The 19,823-nt window shown below is 37.8% G+C and overlaps 1 protein-coding gene and 1 long non-coding RNA gene across 5 annotated transcripts in view; one reads left to right on the forward strand and one right to left on the reverse strand.

Moving 5' to 3' along the window:
- Nucleotides 1-19,823, forward strand: part of ERICH1 (glutamate rich 1) — an 89,499-nt gene that overhangs the window by 20,493 nt on the left and 49,183 nt on the right. For 3 of the 4 annotated variants that reach the window (XR_010651215.2, XR_010651214.2, XM_065835904.2), the window contains exon 3: nucleotides 9,173-9,307. The exons of the other annotated variant lie outside the window; for it this stretch is intronic. Coding sequence is in view for 1 of the 3 variants with exons in the window: in XM_065835904.2 (XP_065691976.1) it covers nucleotides 9,173-9,307 (135 nt within the window). In the remaining 2 variants the exon portion in view is untranslated. The remainder of the gene's footprint in view (nucleotides 1-9,172; nucleotides 9,308-19,823) is intronic. 4 annotated transcript variants of the gene reach the window in all.
- Nucleotides 16,170-19,823, reverse strand: LOC139827628 (uncharacterized). The gene is made up of 2 exons (XR_011738505.1): nucleotides 19,629-19,823; nucleotides 16,170-18,216 (listed from the first exon to the last, which is right to left on the reverse strand). It is a non-coding gene; the product is annotated as an uncharacterized lncRNA (long non-coding RNA).

Here is a 19,823-nt window from a genome sequence, read left to right on the forward strand (position 1 = left end):
CCAGCAATGGTGCCCTCTAACCATTATTTGGAAAGAGGAGATGCTTTTCATGTGAACTTGGTACTGAACTAAGTTCAGGGCAAAATGATTTTCCGTAACTTTTTGTGCTTTTGTGGTTTGCAATATTCTTGCACACAGATGGGAATGGACTCTTACTGATGACTTCCAATTCTGGAATAAAACCAAAAAATTTGTGTTTTTTGAGGAGAAAAAAGTTTGAAACCTTAAGCTTTTACTTCCATTCTGATGAGCACATCTGTTTTTCCTGGTCTAGTTTCAGGTAAGTCCCATAATCACATAATCAGTGAGGGTAATTAACTAATTGTGGGTAATTAACTAAGTGCAACTTAGACATGGCCTTTTAGATTCAGTACTGTTGCATTTATTAAAAAAAATATATGTTGATTGACAGGGATGTATTTGGCTTTCAAAAGTGTGTTGAACAAATAAGGTCTGGAGCACTAGGAGAAATGTAATAGTTGAGCTGAGTACTAACTTAACATTACGATAGCTTTATTCTTTGTACAGCTAGAATTCAAAGACATCAAAATATCGCTGAGGCTTTTAAGTTAAACAAACAACATGTAGCTGTATGTTTTGTTTCATCATTACTTTGTATGTTCAACTTACAGAAAACAAAAAATAGCTTGAACCAGTTTTTAAATTGGCTGCCTTGTAATTTTAAAACTGTCAGCTGCCTATAGTCAGATTCCACTATGCGAAGTGCTCAGTTTCTTGGTTTCCTTGATCAAGGCTCTTTCTCTGCTTCACTCTCACTTTGTATTGTGCTTTGTTTTCATTACTTTTTCCAAGGGAATGTAGATGTTTTAAAGATTCATAGGTAAAAAAGTCTTCCTCAGATGATGAGTGAGAACAAGAGGAAGAAGGATTTCTGCTTTTTTAATCTGTTTTTTCTCCGTGACAAAGAATGTCTGCCACTTCTGTTGTAATGAAACTGAGGCTGTGTTATAACAGTAAGTTCTGTCTCAAATAAAATTGGCTATTATGCAGCCTTTCTAGGTGTCTGAAAACCAAAAATGTAGGAGTTAGTATACACATGGGAGGTGGGTGGTGAGGGAAATAAATTTGAGCTCTCTTATTACTTGTTTTTCATTAATTTCCCATCCCAACTGTGGACCTTTTAAAATGGGTATGTCTTTATTGAACTCAGTTTCCTGGTGAAGTTTTTTGTTTCCGTGAGGCTGAAGGAAAGGATAACAATTAAGTACTTCTGCGGATTTTTTCAAGTTGTTTTCTTCTTTTAATGCTCTAGTCCTCTGGGCATCAAACCTCATCTCCTCCCTGTTCCCTGAAAACAGAAATAAGGTCTGTAAATTCTGAGTTTGACCATGTTGCTTTCATTGATAACTCCACTGGAAATAGTAGTAGTAAACAGAATGGTTTTAAAATGTATTTTAAGCTAAACTTAGATGGTGATGTAATTTTTACTAGCCGCACACAAAAAAATGCTTGTAAGGAATGAAAAGCAAGAGAAAACAATGCCTTGTTTTGGTTTTGTTTTCTTTTTTTATAGATTTAATCTCTGCCTTAGGTCATTATATAATTGGGGGGGAGGGGGAAGCTTTGTGTTAGTTTTTAGGTTATCTTGCACCTGTTTCAGCTCTTAAGAAATAAATTGGATTCCTGCTGTTAACACAAATGAGAATATGATAACGCCTAGTATGCTGTGGAGGAGAATGTTAATTTTATACTGAAGAAGCTGCAATCTACATTGAAATAAACACATAGCCATAGAAAGTGTAGAAGTAGAAGCATAGAAGTGCAAATGTGTTTGTGGAAATGAACTGCTAGCCTTGAGAGTAAAATTGTGGGACTGTGGCAAAATGCTGTTGTATGGGAAAGAATTGACTAAGCCTGTGGAGCAGATAATGAGCCAGCTTTGAGAAATAACTCTGGGCAAAGAATTGCCACAAAAAGCCCCACCCTATTCTGAAGTCCTCAAGATGGATGCTTTGATTGCTCTTAATTGCAAATAAACCTTAGCAGCAGTTTTAGGAGTTAAGGAGCTCAGCACTGCTGGTTAACAACACTTTAGTTACATGCTTCTCAGTTGGGTGATGAATCTGAATGAGGAAATGTTAAGATGACCTGTAACAGGTGTTTGAACCTTAGTACAGTAGATTTTAATAAAATTGAAAGTTCATTTAAAAGACAAAAAAGAATTTAGAAACATAGTAAATAAAAACCAAAATAGATGTCTTTTCCAAAGTGCAGAGGGCTTAATAAAAAGGTAGTGAAGTTGGCAATATTTGTAGAATTATTTGAGACATCTAATACAAGGTGAGTGCATGAATCATCATTCATTTGGGTGATGTCATTATTCCTCTTTCCATTCTCCCTCCTTTCTAATCATACTTATGCTTGTACAGGAAGGCTGAAATGTAGCTTGTCACATATTAAGTAGACCCTTCTTTCAAAAACTCTCACATGTGCTTAGCAGAAAAGGGTTGGGAATCCTTCCCACCGAACTCATGGGTACCACTAAATGACTGTATCTGGTTTCACTGAAAATCTAGTCATTATCTTAGTACATTTGAGAGGACTAACCATAAGGCTGGCCAACAGCTACCCATTTCCTTGTCCATTCTGTTAAATTTGCATGTTTTCCACAGGGGAAAGAGCTGGGAGGGGAGTTGCCATAGGAGTTGGCTCCAGACCCTTCATCTGTGCTAAGCCATAAGCAAGCGTCAGCTCCCCTTGTACTCTGAGCTCCTAAGAAGCCTGGTGGTCATGAGGACTGGGTGGAAATGGTCACACGCTAGTCTTATTTACCCACACGTGGAAAAGGTGGGATGAAAAATAAACTAATTGTGCTCATCCATCTTGTTGGCTTTCCATCAGTGTGATAACTGGTGTAAGTCATCACATGCCAAGGAGCCTTGGGCTGTGGGTGGAAAAAGGAATTTTCATTCAAAAATACATCTTTGAAGACCTAGGGGTTTTTTTTATCTAATCAAATGTACTGAGTCACCAAGTCATAAAAAAGAATGCTGAGAGAAGGCTCCCATAACTACTGAGTTCATTTACTTTACAGTGATTTTCATTATTTGAGAAGAGATAACAACTTCTGTAATCTAGACTTTCTCTTTTTAATGAAGTGTCAGGAGGGATGTTGGAATGGACTGGCTTGAGTGACAATGTGCTTCCAGACACAGGTGCTATACACCCTAAGAGTCAGGAGTGGTCCTTTGTAATATGGCTAAGCTTCTACAAAATGAAAAAAAAACCTGTGAATGCTATTTCTTGAACATCAAAAGATAGTGGACTTTCTCTGTTTAAAGATAACTAAATCAAGTAGTAGAAATTAAAGTCAGTCCAAAAAATTCAGTAGTGCTGTCTACCCTAGTTTGTAATGACCAACAGTACTGTCAAAAAAAAAGGACTGGAATAAAATGAGTGTATTGTACTACTTTTCCTTGATGTTCTCCAACATTTTGCTGCTTGAGGATTTTCTGAGTCAGCGGACAACATGTATCTGTTTAATTATCTTATTTTTTTCTTTCATTAATTTGTTGTTTGAATCTGTGTAATTTTTCAATTTGGAGTAGAACTACACACTTTGAAGTTCTACCTGGCAAATGGAAATTTATCATTCAAAGCAGAATAGCAGACACCTTCAAAATTTTAAAGCTGAAGGGAACTCTGCAGAAGAAAATACTTTTTCAGTATTCTGTTACAGGTATTCATGCCAATAAAATATGTGACAGTAGCAAATAACATGAGATAATTACATGTCCAAAAGGCATTCAGTAATTTTTTTTAATTTAGAAAGAGATGAATAATATTTGGAAGGGATATATCTTCAGCCGAAAACTGGCTCAAGTGACTCTCCTTGTTTATTCCAATAAAGTACAGATAATGAGTGGGATGGGTTGGACACTAATATTTGCAGATGAAATAAATTTTTCTATTAGTTAAATTAGTAAGATTGGGCACTAGAGGTTTTAAAACAAGTAAAGGAATTAGACCGTAATGGTAAACTATATTAGCTCTCTGTAAAAGGAGTTCCGTAATTTTGGGAGAGGCAAATTCCTACCTGCAGTAGTGAATTTGTACAGAAATAATTCATCAGTTACTCGAATCATCTAGCAAAGTAGCACAACATTTCCATTATTGTGTGATGGTTATCATTTCAGTAAGATAAATTACCAGTCGTAAATGACTGTTCTTTGCCAGGTTGCTATTATCATGATCATTTTTTCTCTCTGCCCAGTGTGGCTTCTCTAGTATTGAGGGAGAGAATCCTGCTGAAGGCTGAGGTCAGGCAGCAGGAATTATCCAGCACTCCAAGGAAAAGGATTGTACTTTCCCATTGCACATAAAATTAGTTCGGCTAAAAGGTTCTGCATTTGTGGAAAACACTCTAATGTGTATGTTGACTTGAGACTGGAAGACAATCCCTTGAAAGTCAACCTGTGAGCAGGTGATGATTGTACGCAGTAGAAGACCTTATGTCCCTGAAGTTACTCTCACGTACCTTACCATGACAGACTCAAGTAACTGTAGCTCAATGTTCAGGATCTTGGATATCATCTGAACACAAATGTGTATATGTTGGGGGGAGGGGAGGTATTTAGGATAACTGGACTTATTTTATAATGTTCATGCTGATGAATGACAATTTGATGTCTTCACACTGATCAACTGGAAAAGTACCTTTTTCGCAGTCCTCAGGAGGACCCTCAAGGTGTGTGCGTACTACAGTTACTGATATAACCTTTACTATGCTGCAGTTTGAGGGTTTTTTGGAGGAGCTAAAACTCTTGCACTGGATTTTCATGTGCACTGTCTTGCTTGTCAATGACGATGAAAGTGATAGTGTCTATTATTGTGTAAAGAGAAGTTATGTATTTGTATTGGGGGTTGTCATAGTTTTCACGTAATAAAAATGAGCAATAGCTAGAATGTGGTTATATTCTAGCTTACATAAAAAGTTTGTGTTAAAGTACGTTTTTACTTATTAAAGGAGGTAACAGACCTTCAAGCCTTATTTTTGTCCAGATTGTATCTACTGTAACACCACGCATTAAGTGCTCGCTGAGAATAATGACTTTTGTGGAAGGTATGGCACTGAACTGATCAGCTCTTGGATTTGATCCAGCATCAATCCCTCTCCTCTGCTTTTGTGTAAAGACTTGGTTTTGGGGCTGAACTCTTTTCTTCCCATCAGAGAAGCGATACCCAGGTGTTTCCAGGCGATAATGTTGTGTAAAAAGTCACAGTCTCAGTCAGATTCAGCTTAAGTCAACAGTTGCTTGGGGGGAGGCTGCAGGAGGTTCTAGTTGGCATATGGACTTGGGTCCTGGGTTTGCTCCACAAGTCATAGAATCAAAGTGGGGGCGCAGCAGTAGGTTACCAAGGCTTTCTGAGTTGCTGGGTGCAGATGCCCGGGCACTGCGGGCTGGAGGGGTGTCTGAGGAGAGGCTGGGGCTGCCCTGTGCCGGACACAGCCGATTCCAGCGGCTCCAACCACCCACAGCAGGGCACAGCTGAGCCCCCCAGCCAAGGTGGGGGCACTGCAGGGAAAACATGTTTGAGCAAGGAGACAACACTCCTGAGAGAGGAGGGAACTAGAAGGACTGATAACCAGCAGCGCGAACACTGGCTTGGAGGAGGAGGTGCTCTGCGTTGAGCAGATGTTCTGAAGAACTGTAGCCCGTGGAGAGCCCCCACTGGCCTAGGGGAAGAGTGAGAAGGAAGGAGCAGCACAGAGAAACCATGGTATGTTGACTGTAAACACCAACCACCACGCTGCTCTGCTTCTTGCCTCACTGGAGGGACTGAGAGTCAGCTGCGGCAATAGTAAAAGAGGGAGGAGAGTTTGGAGTGTACATGAGCCGGGCAGGAAAGGTGTTTTTCCTAAGTGTTATAATGTTTGTTTCTTTTAATTTTGTTTCTGTTCCCAGTACCTGAGTCAGTAAATAAATACTTCAAGTAATTGGCAGTAAATTAAGTTAATTTTCCTGTTTTGCCCACATCAGGAGCTGGTAGGTGATCGCCCTGCCTCTGTGACCCATGAGCTCTCATTCCTCATCTTCCCACTTTTTTCCTCACCCGGCTGTGGGGGGAGCAAGTGAGCATGTGGGGGTGTTGGGCTGCCAGCTAGGGCCCCCACCACAGAAATTAGAGGTGATGCAGTCTCTCCCCAGGGTTTAGTCACTCTTACCAGCAAGGAAATTACCAAGATGATATGAGTGTGTGTTCTGACTGTGTCCATATTCAAGGTCTACCCCAGCAAGCTTTGTGTTCCGGAAGCCATGCTGGCATTATTTATTCTCTTTCTGAGGTGTGGGTAGAGGAAAGTTTAGGGATTCTGAAAAATAGCCTTAAACCCAAATATGCTGTCTGCTTGAGATGACAGCAGACTGGGCAGCTGGCAGTTTTACAGGGCTCAGGTGAGATGGAAGCTTTACCCTCAGCTCCTTCTTAAAAGGTCTGATAGGTGTTTGTAGTAGGATGGCAAAAGATAACACAGGCAGTCAAGCTACCAGCCTACTGGAACTGTAACCCTGGTAACAGCGTGGTTTTGGTGTGCCACCCTGTTCCTGCACGGGGCTGATTTACAGGCAAAGGAGTTGTTTGGGGGGGAATGTTGTAGAGAATAACATGACTAGGGGACAATTGAATTCAAAATATTTATTCCATATTCTTGTTGTTAAGAGTAATGATGGTTGTTTGTGTTGTAAACATCCTTTAGTTTTGTGTTGGTTCCCCCCACCCCCCATAAAATAAAACTTCAAAAATGGGATTAATGACTTTTTACTAGTAGAAATAAGAGCATTCTTGAATATCTCCAGTATCTGATTACTTTTGTTAGTCAAAAACCCCTTTTTATGTCACATATTTATAAGCTTTGCCGTTTCCTTTGCAACAATGTTTCCGCTTTATAACCAACCAATCTCTTCTTAGCCTAAGGAGATTGGCTCCAGGCTGGAAAAATCCAGACTTACTGGCTTGAGACTGGGAGATTTGTTGGTACACTGACATTGTACTGTTGTGTGTATATTATTTTTAATGTATGATAACAGTTTGGTTTGGCATGCTTGCACAGGATTAGCAAAGACTAATACTTGCTTTTTTTGGATTGTAAACTACTTGAAGATGCATATGGGGTGAATAAATAAGTAGTTTGGTGACTCCCATTTAAACAGACTTAAAAAAAAATGTTTGGGTCATTGTTCATTTACATAGTAAAAGTTGATTCTCTTCTTTGTAATGCGTATTACAGGTAGTCCCATAAATTCTGTTATGTGTAACTGTTTTGACCTGGGAAGTTAATATCCTGATGTATCTACTTTTATGATTGAAGGGTTTGAGTTAGGGCTGCTGCAAATTAAGTTTTATGTTTGCATGGTCATCTTTGTTTTACAAAAGGTAAATATAAAGAGGAAAAAAAAAAGAGGAAACTTGAAATTGATCAGAAGAGAGTAACTCAATTAACATTTATACATTTAAAACTATTACCAATTAGCACTTCTTTAATCAACCTGGGTAGGGAAAAAAGAAATGAATGCAAGTACTACTTTGGTATCATCTTCATAGAAAGGATCTATGTAAAAATTATTCCAAATTAATTTTTAGTAGATCTTTTTTCCAAATCACAGTATTGCTCTTCATCTTTATTACTTATTTCTTTTCCTTTATTATCCTTTAAAGTAAGCATCATCAATATCAGTTCACAATTTTCTGTCTTGTTTAAGAAAAAACAGTAACTTTTTAAACATTTTCTAGAACCAAAAGTATTATATCTTGGTGATGAAAACAACTGTGATGTAGCTTTTCAAAAGTGCCTTACATGTTCTTAAATGCACTTTTTCATAGATACCTAAGATGATCAGTCATGCTGAACTCTTTGAAGTTTGCTGAGAAATATCAGTGTAGACTCAAATTACTTATTTGCATACAATGTATATAGTTAAATTACATATTAGAAACATAGATCCCCTACAAGACTTATTTCTATCAGACACAACTGCACTTTAAATGTTTAGGTATTGGTCCAACCATAGCTGCGGCTTGGTAATAGTCTCAGTACACCTGGGATCTTCTAGTGAGTTTGTGGTAGAAGATTAATCATGTTCACCTGCTGAAGACGTTTTTAAATGCATATTATTTTAACAGTTCTGTCTATGTGTTTTAATGGGGCAAGTTGCCCCCAGGAAGGGAGGGCAAGTGCAGTGTCTGAGCTGGTTGAGTGTAAAAGGAACACAGGGAACCATCTAAAATTATGTTGCAGCATTTGGAGACATCCTGAACATCCTGGTGTTCTGGAAAGGCTTTTGTCTCCCTGTAGTTGATCTTTACAGTTGTCAATGGCTGAGCAAAAACATACAGTCTGCCCTGGACTGGTTATGTGTAAGTGGAGCGGAGATGCGTCTCTGCCTTTCCTACAGAGTTATTTCTTGTCTGGTGAACAAATGGAGTTTATATTGCCAGTCTTGCACATATTTTTAGATACCTTTTAAAGGGGAAAGAAGTTCTACAATGAGTCTCTTGCCATCATAGCAAATAGTTTCTTGTACACTGAAATACTTTGAGAGCTGGCCCTTGGCATTCTTCCCCCCTGCCCCAGAGAGAAGCAGAGAAAAGATGAGGAGATGAGCCCTCTTGGGCAGGCACTGCTGAAGCTTAATCAAGTGTGGCTTTCAAAATCCCTTTATCTTTGTGCTCTTCAGAACAGCATGGGCTATGTTTAAAAGCACTGTAAATGGACAAACCACAGTCCTGTGATTCTGTTACTTCTGTCACTTTGTAATGAGCTTGTAACTCTATCCATCCATCTTTTATGAAACAGTTCTTAACGGAATAGCGTCTGCTCACGCTGAATGGGGAAAAATGTGTAGAGGGTCTCTTGAAACTCACTGTAAGGAGAAGCTTTTTCTGAAGTTAAGGCAGAAGAGTTGTCTGATGCAAGGGGGAAAAAAGTCTTTCTCCTGGAAAGAAATAACCTGTGGAATATTTGTTTATTTGTAGCTGGGTGCAATTTTCTTGGTTGCAGGATAATTTCAGTGCTCCACTTTCTCTCATGTCTTTTTCCTCTATAAGGATGTTTGAGACCACTTCCTCTCATTGCTGTAGTTGAGAAACTGTTTGAGAAAAATCTATACTTAGATCAATAGCCAGACACTTTTTTTTTTTTTCTATTTTGTAGGTAGTGACAATACAGTTCTGTCTCCAAGGAGAGTGTACACAGTGAATCTTCCTCCGGAGGGTTATGTTGCAGTTACTCCAGATGCTGTTAGTATTTCAGTTTCTGAAAACTCAGACAGTAGTGCTGACTCAACAGGTAAGTCTGGATGGTTGTTACTATGATGAATTTTTCTCAAGACGAGCTTCTTAGCAACTCTTTTCAGGTAGAGATCCATATTGCAACAAATAGATATTTAAACTATTGTTGCCAGTGGGTGTCACTGTTTTGCAACATAAGCAAAATGAGGATGGACATCCATATGTTTTCATTTCTGTTCTTAGAGTTTGGGGACCAGATTCAACGTTTGTCTGGTTACAGCCATATAGTGCCACTGGTCTTACTGAAGTTACATGAAGTGTAACTGCAGATAAAGTCTTAAGCTCCTGCCACTCAAGTGCCATGTGTATATCCATATTATGCCTGCTTACAGTCATATTATTTTTAAGAGTATATGTTAGATAAAGTTGTTTTAATAAGTTCTATTCCTGATGTTCTGAGGAATTGGGCAGAGACTTAACCTTTCAAATTTAACTCTCCCAATTAGAACAGATGTTTACTTAATTGGAGTTGATGGGGGGACATACCAATCCTTTAGCATTGAAAGGCTCTCTGAGAAACTGTGACCAGGTAATTTCAGTACCACTATTTAGTGTTGTCAAAGGGTACAAGAGAAGAAGCACAGGATCTGTAAAGAAGTGGGCTCTAAGTTGACCTCAGAAAACCATGTTTTTAATGGAAAGACGTTGCCAGAAATAAGTTGATTCTTTCTGTCTTGGGAGGAAGTCCTAAGCTCAGATAAGACAAATTAATTTAGTTTCTTCAGTTGCTATGTTCTTGTGAATGTGTATTTGTCCAAAGTTGTGTGTCACTGTCTTTGCTGCTAAGGGCACTCTACAGCAAAGAAAATAATACAGGTGAGCCTGCTGAAGTAAAACATTTGATAAGCATTGTTTATTAAACTCCTGTATCTATTTCAGCCTAGAGGCTGCCTAAATGTAAGGAAAACTTGAGATATAACCTGCAGATACAGAAAGGCAGATGCTCCTAGCCTTTGAAAACAGTACCCACGGGGTGAATGTTCAGCTTGGAAATTGCATCTGCACTCTATTCTGAGCTCCATTCAGAATCTGAATACAAGTAAACCCATCAAAGTAGTTCAAGAGGCTGAAACAAAATACAGCATGACTGGTGGCACATCAAGAATGTTTTAAGTGTGAAATCATTTACAGACATTTTTGGGGTTGGGGAAGAAGTAACTATTGGTGTAACTTAACAGTAGATCTTCCTACTGTCGGGATTATGGATAGGAAGGTGTTCTCATGCAGTTTTCAGGTTGAGCTTTTTTCTTTATGTTAGATAGTATTCGTGTTTGGAATGCAGAGTCTGTTTATAATCTGTCCTTAAATTTGTTTAATTACACAGTTCTCTTTGGACAGTTCACTGAGTTTCTGTTTCCCAGCATGTTGTATTCAAGCTACTTCTCTCCCTCCTTGCCGTATAATCTCTGTTTATTCTTTAATTTGATAGCCTTTCAGATATTAGAGGAACACTCTCCATTTAGTCTTATTAGCAAAGCACAGAAAAAGAAGTATCATAATACTTTGTAAGTAAATAGACCTATAATATTCACTTTTGTACAGGGACTTAAGTGACTTCTAAATAAAACAATGAAATATAGGCCTCTGAACAAAACTGCGACTGAGATATATCATTACTAAGGTATCAGCCCAGAGCTTCTGGGGCAAATTGGGAGGGGAAAAATTTAATGAAATATAACAAGGGAAAGTGCAGAGTATTGCATCTGGGTAGGAACAACCCCAGGTTCTAGTATAAGTTGGGGAATGACCTATTAGAGAGCAGTGTAGGGGGAAGGGACCTAGGGGGTCCTGGTGGACAGCAGGATGACCATGAGCCAGCACTGTGCCCTTGTGGCCAGGAAGGCCAATGGCATCCTGGGGTGTATTAGAAGGGGAGTGGTCAGTAGGTGGAGAGAGGTTCTCCTTCCCCTCTGCTTTGCCCTGGTGAGACCACACCTGGAATATTGTGTCCAGTTCTGGGCCCCTCAGTTCCAGAAGGACAGGGAACTGCTGGAGAGAGTCCAACACAGGGCAACCACGATGATTAAGGGAGTGGAGCATCTCCCTTAGAAGGAAAGAGTGAGGGAGCTGGGTCTCTTTAGCTTGGAGGAAACTGAGGGGTGACCTCATTAATGTTTACAAATATATGAAGGGTGAGTGTCATGAGGATGGAGCCAGGTTCTTCTTGGTGACAGCCAATGATAGGACAAGGGGTAATGGGTTCAAACTGGAACACAAGAGGTTCCACTTAAATTTGAGAAGAAATTTCTTCTCAGTGAGGGTGACAGAGCACTGGAACAGGCTGCCCAGGGGGGGTGTGGAGTCTACCCTGGACACTTTCCTGTGTAACCTCATCTGGGTGTTCCTGCTCTGGCAGGGGGATTGGACTGGATGATCTTTTGAGGTCCCTTCCAATCCCTAACATTCTGGGATTCTGTGAAATTTACTCAGCTTCTGTTTAAAATCTATGAATAAATCAATGTATGCATATTAGATGTTGATATATTGCATAGCTGTAAAGTAGAATAGAACTTAGGATTGTGTTATATTGTTCATTTTTAGGGTCATATAAATATTTGTTTGGTTTTACAATGGATAGGTTATTGACCAGTGGCTTTACTTGCTAATTTTTTAGATTTAATCTTTTCCTCTAGAATTTCAAAACAAATGTACTCAACTGTGATAGCAATAATAGTGTTTTGGTGTTGCTTAGTGACAGTATTGACTGTTTGATGGTGATCTCTTTTAGCTGATCCCAGTCACAGTGCTCAGGAAGAGCAGGTTTTGGACTTCAGCCATTTTTTTGACAGTTAATAGATGCATTTTGAATTTTGCGAGACTTATTTTTAAGTTGGTTTGTTACTTGACTTTACAGTTTACCACAGAATCAAGGAAAATTAAGTTTAAAGTGATCTTTGGAGGCTTTTAATCTCTGTTCTTTTTGCAAGGTAGATATGACTATAAATGTCATTCTTGCCAGGTATTTGCCTAATTTTTCTTAAAAACCTCCCTGTAGGGAGATTTTTCTTGCATGCCCTTTCCATTTACTTTCTTGCATGCCCTTTCCATTTACACTGCTGTTTCAGTACCCATTAATACTAGGTCTTTGCTGCAGCTTAAGACCCTTATTATTTGGTCTATCTAAATAGGGATTGCAAAATTAGAGATCTGTGCTAATCCTGCATGAGGTACATGGTTAACCTTACTTGTGTGTTTAATTTGAGCATGCACATAACTTCTGTTGCAGGATGAAGGCTGTGATTTCAGGCAGCACTCATGAAATACAAAAGGAACAGCTGAGACAATCACACCATGGGTTACTTAGTTCGCCTAGATTTACTGGTATATCCCTTATTTAGATTTTTTTTTTTTTTTTAAGGTAAAAAAGCTCCAGTGAGAGCCTTTGACACTGAAGAAAAAAAGGAGAGCATGCATATCTGTATGTGTGAACATTCTAGATATAGAAAATAAACCTGTTTAGTTTGGAAGTGACTCAGGTAATATTCCTGAAGTACCAACTCTGTAAGGTATAAATGCAGATCTAGTGTGCGTTGGTTTACTCCTAATCCTATCTGCAAATTATATTTTAGAGGGGCAACAGGCTCCCTTCTGTTGTGTTTCTTAAAAAATGAAAGGATGTTGTGTACATGCTGGGTAACAAAATGCTGCCTTGCTAGCCTTTTCTAGCCTTTGGAATTAAGGGAGATAAATTATGCGGAAATTCAAACAAACAGAAACCTGACTCAGGATGATAATTTTGTTGTTTGTCAAACCTCTCATGAAAATAATCTTACCATATTTGGAGATTAAAATTTTTTAATTAGTTATGTATTAGTGTGATTTGCTATGTCTTTTCAATAAATTAAGTAAACCAAATCCATGTTTATTTGGATTACTATAACAGGATTATCAAGAGGAATAGGTATGCCATGGCTGATATTTCATGGCATTAAATTAGTCTGTGGAAGAATGAAATAGTCAGTAGAACATGAATTTAGACATCAACTGTTTTTATTGGTTATTTAACAGTTAAAGTTAACTACAATTATAAATTAAAATAATTTCTTGACAGCGCTAAAATATGTTTAGGTTTGTCCACTATTATTCTTCTTCAAATTAGTAGTTGCCTTATGGTTGATACTGTCGATTGAAATAATCTTGTCCAGACTAGCTTCTGAACAAGAGGGGAAAAAGAAAAAGGCAAAGCAGGCCTGTGTGAATATTTTGGTATCTCTTTCTCCATCTGTCTCTGCATGTTGTTTTTAGCACTTCAAATAATTTTTCAAATACTTTCAAATAATTCTCTCTGTGTCAGAAAAATTGACCAGTTATGCCTTCGACATTACACAGTCACCTTGTGATGTATGCATTAATGACTAATGGCATTAGGATTTAAGGTTTTCTGAAGCATCTTGGCTTCTTTGTGTACTACTTTTAAATGTTTCCCAGAGGTGGGGGTTCAGAAAACTGCTCTTTCAGGTTTGTTGTAAACATGTGATTGATGAACCTGTAGTAATGAGAAGAAAAATCTGACTGTCTTATTTTTCAAGAAAACAATGAAAAATTAAAGTTATCCAACATTCCTACAGTAATAAATTAGACTTGGGTGTCTGTTTTAAAAATTCACTTGACTGTTCTGGAGGAACTGAGTTGCTGTGATGATATGGTCATGTCAGCCTTCTGTTGACTGAAATCAGTAATAGGAATTAAGCAGTCAAGGGAGGAAATAATGCAGAGAACTTCTTTTGTTTTTCATGTGATTTTAATATTGACTTCAGAAGGTGTTAATGCATTGCTACCTTTCTTTTAGCAATAGACTGTATACTTTTGACAAGGGCATTAAAAATGTTTAATGTCAAAGCTATAGCTAAGTGATCATCCATCACATTCTGGTCATAAACTCAAAATCCTCAGAGCTTAAAGCTCCTAAATCAGAGATCAAAAATAATTAATTTTTATCAATTTATTGAGAAATATTTCTTCAGGAAGACTCACCTGAGAAATACACCATCATGTTTAAAAGGGTGTTCTATACAAAAGGAGGATACAGGAAAGTTTAATTACACGTTCCTTAACTTACTAGGAAGCAGTAGCTTAGTTTTCATTTGTTTTGCTTTTCAGTTTCATAAGTTGAAGTTAAATTCTGGAGCTTATTATTTTAAGACGGGTGAAACAATAGCAAATACTGTATCTAGCATTAAAATATGAATGCTAAAGATGTAACCTTATTCTAAAAGATAAGCTGTTTGATTTTATTTCTCCAGCGATGTTTGTTCTTGGATACTCTAAGCCATGATAGAAGAATATAACACATAAAATTATTTAATTTGTGCACAAAACAGTGTGCTGGATTATAATTTCTCTCTAAAGTGTGTTAATATTAAATTCATACTTTTATGTAGAGTCCCAAAGTGGTGTTTGGTGTTTCTTAGACTCATGGCAGAGCAAATTCCAGATTGGAGACTGTGGAAAGTAAAAAGCCTGTGCACAGGAGTTTAGGAATATGCAGTAGTTGAGGGCACCTGGAAGAAGAAAGAGCATTCAAAGAAAAGTATTCTTAGGGTGTTTTTTATTTTTTAATTGCATATTGCATTCTTGTAATGTCTCACTCATTTTTCCTTCATATTCTTGAACTGCAATGCAGTATTCAGCCGATAATATTGTGTTGTTACTATCTGGTTAGCAACCTACCCAGTTTTGGTGAAACCCTTTATGCAAACAAGGGAGCAAACCTGCCTGCGCTGCATCCCGTTTCCTAATGAGTACGTTTGGGGGCAAAGCTGGCAGGAGGGGTCCAGTCTGGATGCGCCATTCCCATGCTGAGAAGAAGTCCAGCTAGGAAAAATGAAGCAAGCAAGCCCTTTTTTTCTACCTTTTGGTAACTGGCAAGTCTGAAATAATGTGGAAGGTGGTACTTGCGTGGGACACTTCCTCACTTAGTTAAATTTGCTTGTTGGTGTGAAGCCATGCAGTTGTACATGTAGCTGGCCTTTGGACTTTTGCTTTTTTTGTTTGTCAGAAAGAGCAATACTGAAAAAGAATTGCTACTGCTGCAGCGAGAGGTTCGAGCTGAGGAAATGAATTTAGAGATCGCTGCCATTTATGTACAGACAAATCAACTTATTCAAATCAGGTGCACCCCAGGAAATTATGAGCTGTGTCACTGCAGGATGGGGACATTATGGGGGTCCTTAGCAGACCTCCTCAAAACTACTGCATTTCTTGAGTTTGGTTCTGATGGCCAAAATGTTTGGACTTACTGATCAGCAAAAGATAAAATTGGAAAAGGCATAATCAGGTGGTGTCTTATCTGTCTGTTGTGCCTTGATTCACTTAAGGTTTAAGGCAGCCATTTTAGGAAGACTTAATAATGTTTAAACGTGTTTGTTGTTAAGGAGATGCCAGTGTGAATCATGTGCTGGCTACTTAGGTTCTTGGCAGGTGGTTGGGAATGTGATCGATTACAGAACGGATACACTCACCACACCAAAGGAACAGTATATTTTAAGCAGCTCGCACCAGCAGCAAACCTTTTTCACTGGTAGGTAGCACCAGTTGTGAAACTCGAGCATTATGAATCTCTTTGTAGCCTTCAAACCAGAGGGATCGTTAGACCATGTAATTTAATCTTCTGTACCTGTTAGAGAGGTCTTACCCCATATTGAGCTCAGCAGTTTGTGTTTGCAAAGGAAAAAAAGCACATTTCAAAATGCAGAGGCTCCACTACTTGGTGATTTATTCTAATAGTTAATTGGCCTCAGTCTATTTAAAAAAAATAAAGGGGCAATTTGAAAATTGCTTTTTTTTCTGCCTCCTTCCATTTGAGTGAAGAGCCTTTATTAAGCAGTATTTGCTTCCCACAAAGCAGCACAGTAATCAAGTCACCATCAATCTTTTTTATTAGATAAACAGATTCACTTGTGTATTACTTTAAGATATTTACTTCGATACTCAAGTCACTTCTGTAGCTCTTTTATTTATCTCCCTTTTCATAGCATTCTTTTAAGAATATGAACTCCAGTACTGTGTGCAGTTTCTGTGGTTTCAACAAGGCCATGTGTTGAAATAAAATAGTCTTTGTATTTCTACCCACTACTCCTTTTTTTTTTTCCAATATGTCAAAACATTGCATCAATGTTTATCTGCCACAGCATTCCACCAAGAACTCCTGTTATTTGGTATGTTGATACCTTGGCCATTGCCAAAAGTCAGTCTCTTAGAAAATGTTTTCTGATAAACAGCTGCATTTGACTGCTGCTGTGGTTTAGGGTCTGGGGTTTTTTTTGTTTGGCTGTGTTTTGTTGGTTTGGGTTTTTGTTTGTTTGTTTAGAACTAGGTTACCAGCTAGTGCTTATGTATGAATTTGCATTGCTTTTTGTGTATCAACAGTAATTTTAATGTTAATCGCTGATGAAAAAGCCAAGTAGCTGGAAGCTTCCCCGCAGTCCCTGCAGAACTGGGGTTATTTTAAATTGTCTGTTGTTTGGCTTTTTTTTAGTCAACTCGAACTGTATCTCCAGTGTCAGTGTTATGAGTTCATAGGCTCTGTGTTGCAAGAAAAGGGTACCAAAGCTGTATTTTTATTTTCCCTATATGTTAATACAGCACACATAAAATTACTTTTCTGAATCTGGTATCGGAAAGAACTATGAAAATGAAGATTGACTGTCCTGAACCTTGTGGTAACTTCTCGTGTTCTGAATATTTAAAGCTTTTAACAAAACAAATTGAGGGAACTGTGGCAATTTGAGGGTGAGGATTCTGTATTTCCAAACAAAAAGTAATAAAATTATTTCCATCCTATTTTAGTCCACTAAAAAATATCAAACAATGAATCTATTTAAGGATGCTTACAGATGAAAATCATATCTAATTTAGGATTTAATTAGGTACACCCAAATAATGAAAGATGCTAAACAATCATCTCCGAATAATGAGATGCTAAAGTACAGCTCTTAACCTAGTATTATAGTCACTGTTTTGCAACACAGATGCACCAAATAATATTTCAAATGATAACATTAATAAGTAAATATGATTGACATGCAGATATCTAGGTTTTTCTAACAACTTGCTGAAAAAAAGACAGAGGTTTTTTGTCCTGCATTCAGCAACTTCTAAAACTATTCCTGTAAGTCTTGTTTCCGTCTTTTCCTTTCCTCAGACCTCTTAACATGGGTGTTTCATCTTCCAGAAAGGATAGTCTGGACTTGCAGGCTGAAATCTTATTTGTAAAAGAGTTGTTACTTTAAAATTGATTTTCAGTAGTTTGACCAGGAAGAAGCAGTGATGATGTGTTGATTCTGACTCTTTTGTATTTCTGATTGTCAAGTTAAGTCTTTTTAAAATTTCTATTAATGAATTCCCCTAGTTAGTTTTGGATGTTCTGGTTTTAATTCTCTGCCAGTTTGCATGACAGTGTTTGTTATTAAAACAATATCTTTGTGCACGATAAAATTATAGGAGATAGCATTCTGTGATTTAGCTCTGTCCTTGCAGAAATTAGTTTGTGACTCTGAGTTTGCGAATGGCAGATTTTCCTGAGCTCCCAACAGCTTCAGGCGTTTTTGTGCATGTCATCCTCAGAAAGCTGTAGCAACAGTGACACCTCTGTTAAGGTTGTTAATATAAGCCTTTCCATAATGTTCCTGGTGTTTACAGATTAATCAATAACTTGGAAGGGGAGTGGTCTATGAGGTTAAGCAACTTTCTCCTCTACAGCCAGTTTCCCCTTCAGCATAAGTATACTTGACGTTTTGGGAGCAGTTACAGCGACAGATGCCACAAACAAGTAGAGATGTTAGACAGCTATAGCTGAGGAATTCTGTACTTCAGATGTTTTCTCCTTGAATATCCTTTCTGCAGACCTTGTATTTGTTGATAGATGCAATGACATTCCTAATAGATAAAATCACCGCAGGTTTCTATCTGAAATGGAATAAGATTAAATAAGCATTCTTATTTTCAGAGTTTAGATAAAGTATCATTTTATCATTTGTTATCTCAGGCTTAATTTAAAATAAAAATCTAGATCCAATGGTTCTCATATTTACACGGACACTGTTGTCAGTTGACTTATGTCACTGGAATTAAACTGCAAGGTTAAGAACAACCTAATCAACTTTTCTAATTTAATACTGCTTCAGAAAATTTTTAATCTTGTTCTGCATGAACAGGAGAAGGTTTCCTTTTTAAAGTGACACCTGATTTAAGAGTTGTCCAGAATTCTTGTCATGTGTTTAACTTTTATCATGTTGACTTCCAAAGAACCAAATGTATGCTTAAAAGGAGGCGCTTGCTCATGTGATCAGTTCTTTTTGGAAATCTTTCTTTAGTGTACTACAGGTGATACAGATTATAAACATGAGGTGGGTGTAGCTTGGGCAGTCACCTACAGAAAACATCTCCAGACTACTGGAATCCTATAGCAGTATTATAAGCAATTTCAGTGGTCTGTCAAGCAGGCAGCTAGAATCCAGTCATCACTTCTCTTGATTTCACAACAAACAAGTCTGAACTTCCTGAAGGTGAGTGTGAAATTCTCCGAGAAACTCACTGCTGCCCACTGAAGGTTTTTAAACGCAGGATTGGGCTATCAATTCAAAGTGTAAGTATGAATCACTAGTTTAGGTTTATATACAATGTAGGAACCAGTCATTTCTAACTACCACTGTCTGTAACTATTTACATCTTCTAAATGCTGATATATCCACAAGCATATGGGGCTATTACAGAACTTGTGCATCATGGTACGGATGAGGAGCTGTTTAATGTCACTGAAGTCTTCAGGAGTTTTCATGTGATAATTTCTAACATTAAGACATTGGTAGACACTACATTTAAAAAATATCTGGAAAATAATTTTGGAAGTGGAATGGAAAAGAATTCTGCCCCAAATTTTTAGTCCAAATTCATGTGTGCTGTTAAGAAAGGCAGTAAATGCTGAAAATGTATTAAGGAAAAAATTAATTTTATATGTGATTCATAGGCAATGCTTTACTTTACCCGTAGCTCCACGTTGTTGGTTTATTAAAGATCTTTGATTTATATTTCTGTAACTATAAATAAGTATGCTTATAGATGCTATGAGTATTAGTTAACTTTCTGCATGCTTTTGAGAAAGCATTGAATACTTGATTAATGAAAATGTACCTTGGAAATGAAATCTTATTCCTATGTGTTTCTGTAGCACAGAAAGCAAATGTAATCCTGGTATATGCCTTTACATTTTAACAAAGAGAACATTTGGTTGGAACACAGAGGGCAAATGTGTGCTTAAGCAGAGTAAGAACTCTCCAACAAATGTGTTTTTAATGAGACATATTTACTTTGGCTGTTACCTTCATTTTCTCTAGTGGTGGTTGTCCTTCATTGTGTTTGTTTCTTATTCCTCCGTGATACAATCAGTGTCTCAAACTGAATCTCCTCTTGTTTACATGCCCCTAAGTCTAAAAGTAATTCGGTTAAAGTAGGTTCAGTGTGTCAGGTGGCAGGAGGAGAGGGAATTAGGCCCTTTATCTCTGTGGCATTTTTCT

Source organism: Patagioenas fasciata, chromosome 3 (assembly GCF_037038585.1).
Source record: "Patagioenas fasciata isolate bPatFas1 chromosome 3, bPatFas1.hap1, whole genome shotgun sequence".
Taxonomy (NCBI): Eukaryota; Metazoa; Chordata; class Aves; order Columbiformes; family Columbidae; genus Patagioenas; species Patagioenas fasciata.